The sequence below is a fragment of the Panthera uncia genome, chromosome B4, assembly GCF_023721935.1.
Source record: "Panthera uncia isolate 11264 chromosome B4, Puncia_PCG_1.0, whole genome shotgun sequence".
Classification (NCBI taxonomy): Eukaryota; Metazoa; Chordata; class Mammalia; order Carnivora; family Felidae; genus Panthera; species Panthera uncia.
Genome location: NC_064809.1, coordinates 114926173 through 114943353, shown reverse-complemented (window position 1 = coordinate 114943353; position 17181 = coordinate 114926173). Strand labels below are relative to the sequence as shown.

At 34.0% G+C, this 17181-nt stretch overlaps 1 protein-coding gene across 1 annotated transcript in view; it reads right to left on the bottom strand.

Annotated features, from left to right (window-relative positions):
* Window positions 1-17181, bottom strand: part of CFAP54 (cilia and flagella associated protein 54) — a 289637-nt gene that overhangs the window by 153902 nt on the left and 118554 nt on the right. The window contains exons 28-32 of the mRNA XM_049626709.1: window positions 16139-16253; window positions 14305-14394; window positions 13648-13774; window positions 8325-8439; window positions 7236-7336 (exon numbers count right to left, since the gene is read on the bottom strand). Of these exons, the coding sequence (XP_049482666.1) occupies window positions 7236-7336; window positions 8325-8439; window positions 13648-13774; window positions 14305-14394; window positions 16139-16253 (548 nt within the window). The remainder of the gene's footprint in view (window positions 1-7235; window positions 7337-8324; window positions 8440-13647; window positions 13775-14304; window positions 14395-16138; window positions 16254-17181) is intronic.

The window sequence follows — 17181 nt, the reverse complement described above, 5'->3', positions numbered from 1 at the left end:
CCTGCACTGAGGGTGAGAGAGTCCAGCAAGAGAAGAGGGGAGTCTTCCTCTATGTACCTTGTCAAGGTAAGAACACACTCCAATGGCTTGGAAGAGAGGCAGAGCCAGCCTAGAGGGTACAGAATGCTTCTTTTACCACGTGAGCAGTTCCTAACATTAAGGGCACTCCACAACCGGCTCTGTGTCTCTATGAGCCACAGATATGAGCAGACCCAGCAGCCAGAGAGGAAGCTCAGGAAGGACAGTCAGCATAAACACTCAGCGACATGGAACCATAAGAGGAAGGAGATGGAAACCCGAAATAGGAAAACATTAGAGAATCCAGACACTGTCAGCTGTGTATTCGAGCTTTAGCAAATGAGTTAATACATTGTCACCAGTGGAAATAGGATTCAGGATTCATACCATCATAAAAAAGAGTTACAATTAGGAAAAGAGAGAACACTGGAAAACATCCTGTAGCGTGGAACTGAAACTGGACCTATCAGTGTGAATTTATAGTTTTAGACAGATACATAGGTCTAGTTAGGTGGACATGTATATTTCCCAGTTCTTTCTGCTGAAAGGGCCTAGAAGCACAGATACATCAGGAGCCACTAAAAGGAATCAACTGGCTCCAGGACCGGGGCAGGAAAGTACAAGATGAACATCTTGTGGTAAATCAGAGGAAGCTCAAAAACATGATGGGGACACGTCAAAAAGATTAAGGAGCCAGGCTGAAAGGGCTCCTGCTGGCCAAATTTGGAACAATTTGAGACTCAAAATAAATAATGATGTTAATTTGATAAAGGGTATTCACAAAAAATAAACCTACCACAAATACCATTCTTAACAACAAAATGTTGAAAGCTTGAAAGCTTTTACTCTGAAACAGAATCAGACAAAGATGCCCACTAATACCATTTCTTTCAGCATTGAAATAGCAGGCTTAGTGAGAACAATAAGCAAGAAAAAGGCAGTGGGGGCAGGGAGAGTACAAGGATTGAAAATAAAGGAATAAAACAGTTGTCAATCATAGACAATATGATTATATATTTATGAAACCCAAAATAAACTACAGATAAAGTATTACAATTAATCAGCAAATGTATTAAGCCCATGGAAGACAAAGTCAATATAAAAAAAAATTCTATTTCTACATATCAGCAACAAACAATTAAAAATGAAATTCTAAAAAGATATTTCTAGTAACTTAAAAAAATACCTAGGAATTAACCAAAGCAAAGATGTGCAAGACACTTTCTATTTTCACAGAAAATAAAAATTATAAGGATAATTTTAAACTATATAGAACTAAGTGAGAATAAAAACACTACCATATACTAAAAATTGGAAGATACAGCTAAAATAGTGATTAGAAGGAAATGTGTTAGTCTTCAATGATCATGCTTTCTGATTCAAAGCAATCCCTACCAAATTTCCAACATGGTTTTTTTTTTTTTGTATTTTTAAATTAACAATGTAATTTCCATTTTCCCCCAGGAATTACTTCTAAATGACTATTTAAGTTTTTTAAATGCATAGAATCATTTTTACTCTATCTTTTCAAAAATTGGTCTCTACTGTGTCTGATTATAGTAATGTGGTTTGTATGAGTACAATGTTTGAAATTTATTGAGACTTGCCTTATAGCCAATACTGTAAATGTTCTATATGTGCTTTAAAAAATAAATGTTTTTTTTTAAAAATCCTCTAAAAAATAAGCATTTTCCAGTTGTTGGTTACCCGTGACCTTTTTTTCTCCTAAATTTAGAATGAAGTTGTCAATTTCTGCTAAAATACTACCAAAATTAAATGAGGTAAGCATCCCACATCTGTATATACTCTTAGTGAAATGTTGGTTCAGGTCTTTTGCTCATTTCCTTTTGTTTTTTTAAGATTTTATTTTTAAGTGTCTTTTGATCATTTTCTAATTGGACTGTTTATTTTTATTATTCTTTTGAATTTTGAGAGGTCTTTATATATTCCAGATATAAGGTCTTTCTTGGAGACGAGCTTTGCAAATACTTCATCCCAAGTGTATAGCTTGTCCTTTCATCCTTTTCATAGAGTCTTTTACTAAGCAAAAGTTTTAAATTTTGATGAGGCCTGAGGTTGTATGGTAAACATATGTTTAGTTTTATAAGAAATCCCATAGTGTTTTCCAGAGTGGCTGAATCTTTTTACATTCCCACCAGCAGTGTATTAATGACCTAGGTTTTCCTCATGATTGCCAGTATTTAGTGTTATCACTGTTTTTTATTTTTGCCATTAAAATAGGTTTTAATTATATCTGTGGCTTTAATTTGTGTTTCTCTAATGGCTAATGATATTGATCATCTTTTTATGTGTTTATTTGTCATCTATATATAAGTAAAACTTTATTTGTTCACAATATGATTGTCCACACAGAAAGCCTACATCTATGAATAAATTATCAAGTAGTATTGAAGACAGTTGTTTACAAATCAAATTATATTCCTATACAAAAGAATAAAAGCATTCAGAAATGTAATTTTAAAACACTGTTTACACTAATACCAAAAAGCATTTATCTGACATAGCTAATGAAAGATGTATGGCATCTTTGTGGAAAATATCATAAAAATTTACTGAAATATATTAAATAAGACCTAGGTACATGATCTGCATACTAATAGAAAAAATCAATATTGGGAGAAAAAAATTCCCAAACCCATCTATATATTCAAACCTATCTCTATCAATATCATGAGTTTTTTGTATTACTTGACAAGCTATTCCAAACTACTCTGTGGAAGAATATCCAAGACTTCTTCAATATTGTGATATTGGCCCATGAATAGATAAACAGACTAAAGGATAGAAAAGAGAGCTCAAAACTACATACATGAAAACTTGCTAAATGACAAAAGTGACAGTGATGGCAGAATAGACTATTCAATAAATGGCTAATAACAACTACTCAATAAATGAGACTAGACACTTGGGTACCTGTACCAAAACTACAAAAGATGGGGAAGGAGATTCTTCCTTTCACGATTCACAAAAATAAATTACAGTTAGATGAAACTTCTAAATGTGAAAATCTAAAATTTAAATTCACAGTGAAAATACCTTTACTACCTTGTTCAAAAACAATAAAGAGAAATGTTGACACATTTGACTCCATCAACAATTATAACTTTTGATTTAAAAAAGAAAACTTTTAGGATGCCTGGTGGGTCAGTCTGTTAATCATCCAACTCTTGATTTCAGTTCAGGTCATGATCTCACAGTTTGTGAGAGCAAGCCCCACATCAAGCTCTGCACTGATGTGCACAAAGCCTGCAATTCTCTCCTACTCGCTCTCTCTGCCCCTCCCCAGCTCACACTCATAGTCTCTGTCTCTGTCTCTCTTTCTCTGTTTCAATAAATAAATAAACATTTTAAAATAAGAAAAAAGAAAACTTTTAACATGTAAATAGATAAGCCAAAAACTGAGAAAAGCATTAGTATCCAAATTTCTAAAAATAAATGAGAAAACAACAAGTTTTTAAATGTACAAAGGATCTAAACAAGCAGCCCTGAGAACAAAAAACCCCAGGATCTAATTAAAACATGAAAAGACTCCTACTCTCATTAGTAAACAAAGAAATTAAAATGAAAATAACAATGAGATAAATTTTCACAATTCAACAATCCACAAAAATTTGAAAATGTGATAATAACACCAACTGTTGGTAAAGACATTGAATACTGGAAACTTGACACACCACTGATGAAAATTTAAGAGCAACTTAGCAATATCTAGTAATGTGAAAGATGTTCATATCTTGGGAACTGTACTCCTATGTATTTACCCCAGAAACTCTCAACATTTGCATACAAGAGCTTTGTACAAGAATGACCTTTGCACTACTGTTTACATCAGGGAAAGCTTGGGAAACAATTTAAATATCCATTTACAGGATACTAAATAAATAAATTTTTATTTATTCATGCAATGGAATACTCTACAGTAGTAAAATGAGTAACTAGACATATATAATCAACATTAAAAATCTCAAAAATGTAATATTGAGGGAAAGGAGCAAAATGGCAAAGCAAATTGTAAGAAAGTACTACACATTATTTAGGAGTATATACGTATTCAGTTGAAGTATAAATGGGGTGCCTGGGTAGCTCAGTTGGTTAAGCATCTGACTTTGGCTCAGGTCATGATCTCGCAGTTTGTGAGTTCTGTGCTGACAGCCGGGAGCCCGATTCAGATACTGTGTCCCCCCTCTCTCTCTGCCCCACCCCTGCTTATACTCTGTCTCTCTCTGTCTTTCAAAAATGAATAAACATTTTAAAAAAACATTCAATTGAAGTATTAAGTCACTTGTGATAAGCATGATAAATGACAATTTTGGTTAGTATTACTTCTGGTTTTTACAAGGGACAAAAATGCATTCCAAAAAGGATGCATGAGACTTTCAACTGTGTTTGAAAGTTTTATATTTTAAACTGCATATAAAAAACTGTACATGTTTTTTGTTATATTATTTTCTATGCTCATCTAAAATATGTCATATTTCAAGTCATGTTAGTGGGGTATTGGGAAACTTTTCAATTAGCAATAATTGCATCTTAGATAAACCTCATTGGCTATGATATTACCACTGCCTGATGGAGAGTTTCGAGCAACAGTCATTAAGGATACTCACTGGGCTTCAGAAAAGAAATCATCAGTGAGACCCTTAACAGAGATAGAGTTAAAACGGAATCAGTGAGAGATGAAGAATACAATAAACGAGATTGGAAACAAGTTTGACACAAGGAACAGCAGGTTGGAAAAGCAGAGGAATGAATTAGTGACCTACAATATAAAATAATGGAAAATAATGAAGTTGAACAAAGAGAGAAAGAAGAACTATGCAACATGAGAATAGATTTAGGGAACTCAGTGACTCCATAAAATGTAATAACATTCATATTATAGGAGTCTCAGAAGAAGGAGAAAGAGAAAGGCAGGCAGAAAATTATTCTAAGAAATAACAGAAAACTTCCTAATCTGAAGAAGGAAGAGACATCCAGATCCAGGAGGCACAGATAACTCCCACTGAAATCAACAAAAGCAGTCCAACACCAAGACATATTACAATTACATTTGCAAAAATATAGTGATAAAGAAAAAAATCTTAAAAGCAGAAAAAAGAAAAAAATCTTTAAAAATCTTTAAAAAAATCTTTAAAATCTTAAAAAATCTTAAAAGGATAAAAGAAGTCCTTAACTTACAAGGGAAAACCCCTAAGGCTAGCTGGAGATTTCTCAACAGAAAGTTGGCAAGTCAGAAGGGAGTGGCATGATATATTTAAAGTGCCAAGCGGGAAAACTCTGCAGCCAAGAATACTCTATCCAGCAAGGCTATCATTCAGAATAGAAGGAGAAATAAAGAGTTTCTCAGACAAACAAAAACTAAAGGAGTTCATGACCACTAAACCAGCCCTGTAAGAAATATTAAAGGGGACTCTCTGAGAGGGAAAGAAAGACCAAAAGTGACAAAGACGAAAAAGGAAACAGAAAATCTCCAGAGACAATAACAAAACAAGTAATAAAATGGCACTAAATACATACCTACCAATAATTACTTTGATTGTAAATGGACTAAAGACCCATCTATAGGCTGCCTATACGACACTCACTTTAGACCTAAAGACACCTGCAGATTAAAAGTGATGGCGGAGAAACATCTATCATGAAAATGGATGTCAAAAGAAAGTTGGAGTAGCGATACTTGTATCAGACAAGCTAGACTTTTTTGTTCTTTTTTTGTTTTTACCCTGCTTTGGTATTAGGGTAGTACTGGCCTCATGGAATGATTTTGAATGTGTTCCTCCTATTCCATTATTTGTAAGATTTTGATAAAGATTGTCATTACTTATTTTTTTTTAATGTTTGGTAGAACTTAGCAATGAAACCAAGTAGTATTGGGTTTTTCTGTTCTGGGATATTTTTTATTCTTAATTCAATTTTCATTCTTGTTGTTGGGCTAAGAATATTTCTTACTTCTTAGATTCAAGATTCATGATTCAGAGTTTTGGTAACTTGTTTTTTTTTTTTAGGAATTATCTGGGGTTTTTTTCCAAGTTATCTGATTTGTTAGTATACAATTGCTTATAGTAATCTGTTATCACATTATGCATTTTTTGTAGTTATTTGTTCTATTGTTTTCTCTTCCATTTCTCATTTTGGTTTTTGAGTCTTTTTTTTTTCTTAGTTAATGTAGTTAAAGCATTGCCAATTTTGTTTATTGTTTGGAAAAACTGGTCATTACTTTCAATGTTATGTTATTGTTATTCTGGTCTCTATTTTATTTATTTATGACTTTTCTTTGTTATTTCTTTCCTCTACTAAATTTCAGTAAAGTTTCTTCTTTTTTAGTTCCTTGTGGTATAATGTTAAGTTGTTTCCTTGCACTTTTTTTCTTAATGTAAGCATTTACAGCATTACAAATGTCATAATTTAAATTTTTGTTTAATGTTTATATATTTTTGAGAGACAGAGACAGAATGTGAGTGGGGGAGGGGCAGAGAGAGAGAGAAAGACACAGAATCCGAAAAGGTTCCAGGCTCTGAGCTGTCAGCACAGAGTCCGACATGGGGCTCGAACTCACAAGCCGTGAGATCATGACCTGAGCCAAAGTTGGACACTCAACCAACCTAGCCTCCCAGGTGCCCCAAAAATGTCATAATTTAAATAAAGAAAATAAAGGAACAGTCAAACAGATAGTAGGCAAATACCAACAAAAACAAAGTGAGAGTGGTTCTATTATGCATATGTTGCTCTTAAGATCCAAATTACTAAATAAAGAAGGACATTTTATATATATAATGATGGTACGATATATAAAGAATATATAAGAATCATAAGTTCATACTCATAAAAATAGATGCTAAACATTTCATCATGATAAATTTTATGGTTTCAGTTTTATGAACAAGAATATCAGGCCCACTAATAATTAAAAGTAATTTACCAATCAGGTTCTTGACCACCCTACCTAAACTACTACCTCCACCCAAGGCCAGTTACTCTAGGCATATCATCCTGTTCATTTATTTTATAAAACTTATCAGAATGTTAAATTGTCTTGTTTATTTGTGTGTTCACTTATTTAATGTGTTCCTATCATTAATATGTAAGTTCCCCAAGGGCCGTGATCTTATCTATCTAGTCTACCAGTGTATCCCCAACGCCCAAAATAATGCCAACCACATAGTAAACATTTATGGAATTAATTAATCAGTTAATACCTTTCATGTTCCATCATTTCAGCAATAGATGGATTTTTAGAAAAAAATTCTCTTAGAGTTTCCTTTCTTTTACTTCTTTTTGTTGGCATCATTTCTATAGTCTTAATATAGGAGATAACAAAAATGTTACAAATTAAATCTAAACTATGAACACAATATTATAATTTATTCATACTCTAATGTTTATCTCTTGACAATGAAATACAGTGATATCTTTATAACTTTCAATTAAAATTACTATCAAAAGAAACAAAACAATATATGACTATAAAAATATCCACATGGAGAGGAGCCTAGCTGGCTCAGTTGGTTAATTGTCCAACTTCAGCTCAGGTCATGATCTCATGGCTTATGAGTTCGACCCCCATGTCGGACTCTGTACTGACAGCTCAGAGCCTGGAGCCTGCTTTGGATTCTGTGTCTCCCTCTCTATGCCCCTCTCCTGCTCACATTCTGTCTCTCTCTCAAAAATAAAGAAACATTAAAAAAATTTAAAAATATCCACATGGGGGGCGCCTGGGTGGCTCAGTCAGTTGAGCATCCGACTTTGGCTCAGGTCATGATCTCACAGCCTATGAGTTCGAGCCCCGCGTCGGGCTCTGTGCTGACAGCTCAGAGCCTGGAGCCTGCTTGAGCTTCTGTGTCTCCCTCTCTCTCTGCCCCTCCCCCTCTCATGCTCTCTCTCTCTCTCTCTCTCTGTCAAAAATAAATAAGCATAAAAATTTTTTTTTTAAATATCCACATGGTAACTTAAGAATTATAATGTATTATATAATAATAATATTGTTTATTGGTATTTCCTACTGTTTCTTTTTTTTTTTTCTCCTAAGAAAGAGAGAGCAGGGGAGGGACAGAGGGAAAAGGAGAGAGAAAGAATCTTAAGTAGGCTCCATACCCAGCATGGAGCTCAATGCAGGGCTTGATCTCATAACGATGAGATCACAATCTAAGCCAAAAGAAGAATCAGGCACTTAACCAATTGAGCTACCCACGCACCCCTATTTCATATTATAATAAATACAATGCAGCCAATCATTTCTAGACACATGAATCTCTTAATTTCATTAACTTAAAATTCAAAAGTCTTACTCTTCCAATCTCCATTACTACAGCTTTGAACTTCTTCAAAGGTTTGCCTGTCTTTTTACACAAAATATTGTCTTTATATTTTGTTCTTTTAATTCCAAGTAGGGATTCATTCCTCCTAATACAAAAATAAAAAGTCAGTTAAAAGGATCTGTAAGAATTTACAAAATTATCCCAAAGCAATAAATCTTTAATGAATGTTGTCACTGAAATCGTATGAGAAGAATGTCCAAAACTGTTTGTGTCTCATGCATAAATTAGACTGTGATATTCCTGATCATCAAGGAATAACTGCCCTTTTGAAAGAGCAAAATGTAATTCATACCATAACATGTGATGAGAGCTTATGTATGACATAGAAGAAACAGAATTGAACTGAAAATAAAACAACATGAACACATCCCTTTAAAACTGAAAAGATAACTACATAAGAGTTTCCCTGGACAAGCTATCTTGCTACCAACAGATTTCAGTCTCTTTGGTTCCATCATGTCAAGGCTCTTAGCTGCTATCATGTTCTGAATACCAACAGGTGCTAGGCATTTTATATGACTATGAAAACTTATCCCCTCCTCCAATGACTTGTAGAAGTTCTTAACCTCATTTTTTCAATCTGCCATGGGCCCCTAAGGTAATCCAGGCCCTTCCAGCACTGTGAAGTCTCTCATTATCCCTCCTTCTATTGATACTTATCATCTACTGTCCCTGAAATTTCTATATTTTCTAAAATTTATATTTCTTTGGGTAGGTATTTGCTAATTCCAGCAAAACCCTGCTATCACATGATAAACAGGATCCAAAAACTTAAATTGAATAAAATGTAAGGCTAATGAAATGGAAGACTAATGAAATGACTGGGTGAGTCTGGATAACTAGTTACAGGAGTTGGGGTTTCAAATTCACCTTGGTCCCAATGGCTGTTGGCCACTTATTTCAATTTTAATGAAGATGATCCTGGATCCTATGGTTGGTTGGGACTCCAGCCCAGCTGCAGCAGTTCCAAGAGTCCCCCAGTTGGTTGGCATTCATTTTGGCAAATGTTTTGTCTCCATCAACTAGGAAGCGCGGACCAGTGACCACTGGGGACTTGGGGAACCACCCTGTGCAACTTGCATCTGGAGACTGATTGCCTGCTATTTTCCAAGCAGGTTGGTCTCTTCTCTATCCCCTGCCTCACCCACCCTCCAGAATGCTTGACCTGGTTTCTGTTACTGCAGAAAGATACAGGAAGGAGAGAAGGTCATGGATATACACTTGCCATCTTCCAATTTTCTCAACATTCGCCTCCATGCTCTGCAGAATTCTCACCCACTGAATCAATTAAACTCCTCCCACTTCCTGACCTCTTCAAAGAATGCTTCCTCCTAGCTTTTTATTTTGTTTATGGTATGTTATGAAAAATGGGATTTTTAAATTTTTATGTAGTGTTATTGATCTTTGATTTCATGGCTTATTCATTATTTTAATTACTTATATCAACACCTGTTTCTGACTAAAAACATTGAATCCCAATGCCTGTCTGCCTATAATTTCAAAAACAGAACTCTGTTATACTTTATCTGATAATACAAATCTCTCTTTTGCTCTTTTTTATTTTTCAAATATATTTCATTATTCTAGGTCATTCCATAAAATGAATTTTATTAGAATTACATTAAACCAATAAATTAATTTGAAGATAATAGAAATTAAAGTAGTCCATCTGCCCATCAAATAATGTACTATGTCTCTCCATTTATTCAAGTCATTTTTAAAAATATCCCTTAGTGAAAATGTTTGATCTTCTTTTATTAGCCTAAGTCTCCTCACAAATCCTGATAAATTTAATCCCATGCTTCATAGAAATGGGATCATTTTTCCATTATACTGTCTAGTTGATATAGGAGAGCTATTGGCTTTGCATCTAGCTATCCTATGGAATTCTCTAATTAGTTCTGATAGTTACTGGTTAATTAGCTTAAGTTTTAAAAAATAATTATTTGCAAATAGCAATCACTTTATCTCCTTTTCAGAATACTTCACTGAAGAATTCATTTGACAAACATTTTGGAGACCCTATTTTGTGATAATCACATGAATTCTAATCTTAAATTCTATTTCTTATTTAATGCTCTGGCAAGAACTTTCACAACAATGTTAAATGATAGAAGGAATAAGTTTCCTTGTTAAAAAGCTAATTTGAACAGAAAATATTCTTCTACACCTAATTTGCCAGGAATGGTTGTCGAATTTCACCACATGACTTTTTAGCATATGCTAAAGGTTCCTTTGACTACCAGTAATAATTACATTTGCAGATTTCCTACTATATTTATATTGAGAATAAGATCTACATTTTCAATGCTGAATTTATAAGCTAGTACTTTACGAATTTTTGTTTCTATATACTACTGATTTAGAATTGACTATTTTTAAAATTCTTTTTATAAAGCTGCTATCAGAGACTGGTGTGATAAATTTAGTAGGAAACTTTAAACCCATGTGCTGAAATAGCTTTATGTAAAGTAAAAATTATCTGTTCCTTTAAAATATGAAAGAAGTAGCCTAAAAAAATCTGAACTATTCAATTTTTTACTATTTCAATCAATTCTTATTTTAAAAATTCCAGATTATCATCATTTTCAATTAGAAATTTCTAATTTATTCATATTAAATTGTATATGCTATTATCTAATGGTTGTTTAACTGCTTCCAAATGTATGATTATTACCTCTGTGGATTACTTGTATTTCACTTTCTCTTATTACGGTGGCTGGCAATTTGACTAATTTATTCTTATCTTCAAAGAACTAGTTCTAGTAGTTACCAATTAAATGATTTTGAAACCATTATTTAATTTCAACTTTTATTTTTATTTTCTTTTTTTTGCTTTCTTAGATTTATTTAATTTTTCTAATTGCTTGAGTTCAATGAAAGTTCATTTGATTTTATTTTTAATTTTTAGTAATAGAGGCTTCTAAAGCTAAAAATTTCTCTATTTTGAGTACATTTGATGTTAGGGTTTCTCATTATCATTAACTTTCAAAAGTATACTTTCAGTTAGATTTCTTTTTTGATCCAATAATTACATATGCCTGTATTTTTTTATAAAATTTCAGTTTTAGGGGCACCTGGGTGGCTCAGTCTGTTAAGCGTCCAACTTGGGCTCAGGTCATGATCTTACAGCTCGTGAGTTCGAGTCCCACATCAGGCTTTGTGCTGCCAGCTCAGAGCCTGGAGCCTGCTTCAGATTCTGTGTCTCCCTCTCTTTTTGCCCCTCCCCCATTCGCACTCTGTCTCTCTCTCTCTTTCTTAAAAATAAATTAACGTTAAAAATTTTCAGTTTTATTATACTGTAAAACTATGTGGTCTTTACAAATTTTACTCTCGGTTATCTATTGAGCCTTATTCTGCAACTTAAATATTACTTTTTAAATATTACTTTTTTAAAAAAATTACTTATTAAAAAATATTACTTTTTAAAAAATTTAATGAGTGCTTTAAAAGGTGTTTAGTCTCGATTGGCTATATATATTAAATTAATCTTACTAATTATATACATGTTCTGTGTTCTTTTTATTTCTTTCTAAAGTAGCATGTTCAACTCTCTCAATATTATATTTCTGTCAAATCAACCTTGTCTTCTCAGCAGTTACTTCCATATACATTGATTTTTTTTTAATATAGAACATGAAAATTCATGGGGGCCTGAGTGGCTCAGTTGATTAAGTGTTGGACTCTTGATTTTGGCTCAGGTCATGACTTGATCTTATGGCCGTGGGATCTGCCCACTTTGGCCTCTGTGCTGGCAGCTTAGAGCCTGATAAGAATTCTCCCTCTCACTCTCTCTCTGCCCCTCCCCACTCATGTTCACTTTCTCTTTCTCTCTCAAAATAAATAGATAACATTAAAAAAAAAAGAACATGAAAATTTATGAAATACCTTTCCATTGTCATTTATAAGCATGATTGGTAGAATCACCCACTTTGAATGTGAAAAGGTAGAATTAAAAATAAGTAACACAGAGATTATTCTTTTTTCTTTTTGAAAGAGTTTCCTTTTTATTTTTTATTTTTTTTATTTTTTAGAGAGAGAGAGAGAGCACACATAAGTGGGGGAAAGGGACAGAGAAAGAGAGAGAATCTTATTAGGCTCCACACTCAGCGAAGAGCCCCCAACATGGGGCTCAATCCCACGATCCTGGGATCATGACCTGAGCTGAAATCAAGGGTCAGACTGAAATCAAGGGTCAGATGCTCAACTGACTGAGCCACACTGGTGCCCTGAATTATTCTCTAAAATATTACTGGTACAATTGATAAGCTGGGGGGGGGGGGGGGGGGGGGGGAGAACCTGAAGTTTAATCTAAATCCCCACACCAAAATAAATTCCACATGGATTAAAAGATTAAATATAAAGCATGAAACCATAAAATTGGAAGAAAACACAGCTGCACATTTTTCTGTTGCAGAAAATCTCTTTTGTGCAAAACTATGTTAAGCATATGAACATAAAAAGAAAATAGGTATTACTATCCAGGTAGAAATCAAAGTTTTGCATCTGTTCCTCCTCTATATTCCCTGAGTTGGAGAAGAACATCCTAAAACATCTGCTCAGACTTGAAAATTGAAATCATTATGAACTTAGTCACACTGTTCGATCTCCAACCTTGAGTCTTTTGTTACACCACTGGTCAATGATTCTAAGCCACTTACTCTGTTTTCCTCTTTCAAAATATCTACTATTCTTAGGTTGGACCCCACAATCAGCCCTCCAAATTTCACCATACACCAAGTGTCTTCTGATTCTCTTTGGTATTAACAATGTTATTTGTGGCTTCCAAACTTCTAATTTCAGCTCTGATTTTTTTTTAAATTTAATAGAACTTTCTGACTAATTCTCTGAATACCGTAACCTGTGAAATTTAATGAAAGCAATTTCCTCCTTTATCACTTGAAAATATGAAGCACATAAATTCCAAGCTTTTTTTTCTAATAAATGAAGTACCTGTTTTAGGAAGAATGTTTTTCTACATGTTTTTCTGAGAATGTTTCCCTTTTGCTGCCATGTTTTAAATAGACCTCATGTTATTGATGCTTGTTTTTACTAAAATGAGAGACAGATCAATGCATAATGGTGAAAGGGAAGACCAGTTGTTGGAAGAAAATGTTTAGTTATTTATCTATTTACACACACAGACATAAATCCTTACTGTCTCCTAAGTGGCTGTTTACCCCACACTACGTGCATACTCCACAATCTTTTCCATCCACTTTATATATCTTAAAATGACAATGTTACCTATCTTTTAAAGCTTTAAATATTATAAAATATATACTACAAATACCTTTTTAAGAAGTCATAAACAGGATTTGTTATCTCCACCATAAGATGAAATTTTTCATCGTTCATACATTTTAGCATAACTTGTGTAAAGAATTCTAGGAATCTAGGTCTCTGCTTAAATTTCATAACTGTGAAAACAAAGAAATGTATAGCAGTAAATGTGTCAAGAACTCCTGTCTTTCCAAGATCAAATAATCCTTTATGGTCTATATTTCATTTGTTTTCCAAATATCTCAGTGTTGAAAACTAGTTCATAAAAGTTGCCTCTAATGTCAGACAAGTTGGGGGGAAAAGTGCTAATTATCAAAATTACTAGTTATCCTAATTTTTATTCTCTCTCACTCTGAGCTAAGCAATAATGTTGCTATTTCTTCATAGCTGGACTTGACAATCACTCACATTTTTCAATTACCTAGTACTCATAGGCTTCATAATATCACTCACTACCAAAATAAGTCACCATCAAAGTTCTGTCTTTCCAGATTTTAAATCATATTACTTGACAACCAATAGTTATTTTGTGTTATTCTAAACAGGTAAGAACTCAAAACCTTCTGTCTAGAAAAGTGAGATCTTTCAGACAACAACAAAATCCACACAATAAATGATCTTCAATAGAAAATCGAGTGAACAGCACATATACGTTTAGGTCACCTACCTTCTTTCACAGCACCTTTGACCGACCAGTTTAAAACAATAGGGTAAAGAAATACAGGGTCCTCTGTTCCTGAGAGTTCAGTTGTAACATCTAAGGTTTAAAAAATTAGTAAGTTGTAGGTTCTGTTTAACGTGAATAACCAAAAATGAAAATTCTTTGGAAGAATGTTCAAGCATTCATTCTAAATTATGTGCTTTCAAAATATCAACTACATCATTATATTTGGGGGCATTAAAAACTTCAGTGATCTTAGTTATTTTCCTTTCATTTTTCCCCCTAAAAGCCAAGGAGATCACCACCAAAGAGGTGAAGAGTTTCTAAGGCTTGAGTCTCTCATATTCAATGGCTGTCATATTACCAGCAAACCCCAGACTCAGAAACATACCAATTATGTTAACTTTATTTTTACACAATTACTTTTAAAAGACCGTAAAATATAGAATAATGAACAGCACAGCCACTGGAGCAAGGCTGCCTGGGTTCAAATTCTAACACCAACAATTTTTAGTTATGAGACCTTGTTAAGTTACTCATCTTCTCTGTGCCTCAGGTTCTTTACCTTTAAAATGAGCATAAGAGTAGCTCCCTCATATGGTTGTTATATAAGGACCATATGAGTTTCAATATGTATAAAACACTTAAAATACTTCCTGGCACACAGAAAGTACTGTACAAAACTATTATTTTATGATTATTTTGTTATTAAATCTGTTGTTTAGCTAGTAACATTACATTGTGCTTCTTAGTAAAATGTTTTTACTGACAAAATGAAAATAATTCACATCTCGAAAACACTTCGCATTTTAAAGAATTATATTCTTATAACGAGACAATTACAGCTTTCCCAAAGCTAGGTTTACTGGTTGTGTGAATAATAGAGCATTGGGTTCAATTCATTAATTCAACTCAAAACAGACTTTGAAGAGAGAGAGAGAGAGAGAGATCCAGGTCAGGGAATTCTGATCCCAGATAGAACTGAGGCACACTAAGAGAGGTGAGGTCAGGACACAGAATTCTGCAAGTAGTCAGTTCCAGAAAGGCTGAGGGGCCAAAAGTAGAACCTCCTACTTGAGGAAAATGTGGAGAGAAAAGGTACTCTCTTATTCTTCCAGAAGGTTTGAAGTACCTGCTAAAAAGCAGGTGATAATATTTATCATCACTAGAAACTAAATCAATTTCTTAAGCAGATTTCCAAACTGCAAACTCCAAAATTCTAATCACTGTATGCACAATGGTCCATTTTGAAATTCCTATTTGGCACAATGACCTAAAACTAAACCACTCTTTCACTTGAGCAGACTGTGGTTCAAATCACTCACTCATTAACACCCTTCACGCTATCCTTTTATTTCTGTTACATTTCTGCCTTTGAAAGAGTAGTGATTCTCAATTTTGCGCTCCCCTCGCCAATACACTTGGCAACATTTGCCTCCCAGTTGATTGTCAAAGCAGGGAAGATGATGTGCCAAGCATCTAGGTAGAGGACAGGGATGCCGCTCATCATCGTAGGGTACTCCACAGCAAAGAATTAGCTGACCCAAATCGACAAGAATGTCGAGGCTGAGAAACCCTGCTTTAGAATCAAAAATAAGCCAGCTATGTAATCCTAAATAAATCACTTAATCTTCATGAACCACATCAGAAAAAAAGCAGTTAGCAATCCATTATTAACACAGTATTTTTAGGATTAATGAAATAATGTAAAAGCACCTTAAAGGATTTATTTACCAAATGCTAATCTCATCTTAATCCTTTTAACAAAATAGTTTCTTATTTAAAAAAAAAAAAACATAATGCCAAGTAGAAGTATACAGAAAGAAAAAAAAATGACTACATTGCTTCGTCAGTTTGAGTAGGTGGGTCTCCAACAAGGCCAGCTGTTCATTTATTTTTTCAGGTAATAATATCTGCTGTGGCTTCTTAGGCTTGTAAGACTTCTTGGAAGAACCCTAAAAACATTGGTTAAGTGTCAGAACGTACTTCAACATGTTTCAACAATTGTCACTTTCAAGTAATAATCTTTAAATTATGATTTCATACTTTCACGCCTGGTGGATAAAAACTACAATCTACATGGTTAAGTGATATAAATGAATAATTAATAATAACAGTCATTTCATCCCAACTAAATGACAAACACAATACTCAGTATTTTATGGAGATTGGCCAAAATATTTCTTCTCTTCCCCTCTCCCTTCTTTCCAATAACTTCTACAACCCAAAACCCCAACTAGCACCATCCCTTCAACCTATACACACTTTTCTGAAAGCAGCTGAGGGTAGAGCTCTAAAAAATCCTCAAAAGAAAACTCCCATCTTGCCCTCAGAAATGTATTCCTTTTTCCCTTTTCTTCTTTCCTTTCTTTTTTCCCAGAGGAGCTTCTTTACAACTAAGCTAATTGCCTTTGCTGCTTTGCCTTTCATTGAAACATAACAAGATCTGCAATTAGTGGATTAAGTATTAGTGGATCTGTGCTCAGTCTCCCCACCATGTTTCCAACAGTCTGAGCCTGAGAACTGAAGTGTTAATGTCTCCTGTTCTCAAACAAACAAACAAACAACCCTCCCAAGCCCCTACAGGCTTAAAGCATCCTTGAGGGGCTATAACAATTTCTGACTCTTATAAATTAGGCGTTAGCTTCTCAGTCCCTACAGTCTTAGAAAGAAGTATCACAACATTCCACTGGGCTTGGGGCTCCGTGGAAGGACACATGGGGTCCTGCCCTGCAATGATGTGAAGGAATAGGCTCATGAGTCAAGGCCTGGGTGACATAAAGGGCCTGGCAGCTGATGGACTCTGACAGTGAACAACAGTTGGTGGAAAAAACCCTCAAAATGCATCCAGCTTAATCAAAACTCTCTGTAAACAAAATGACC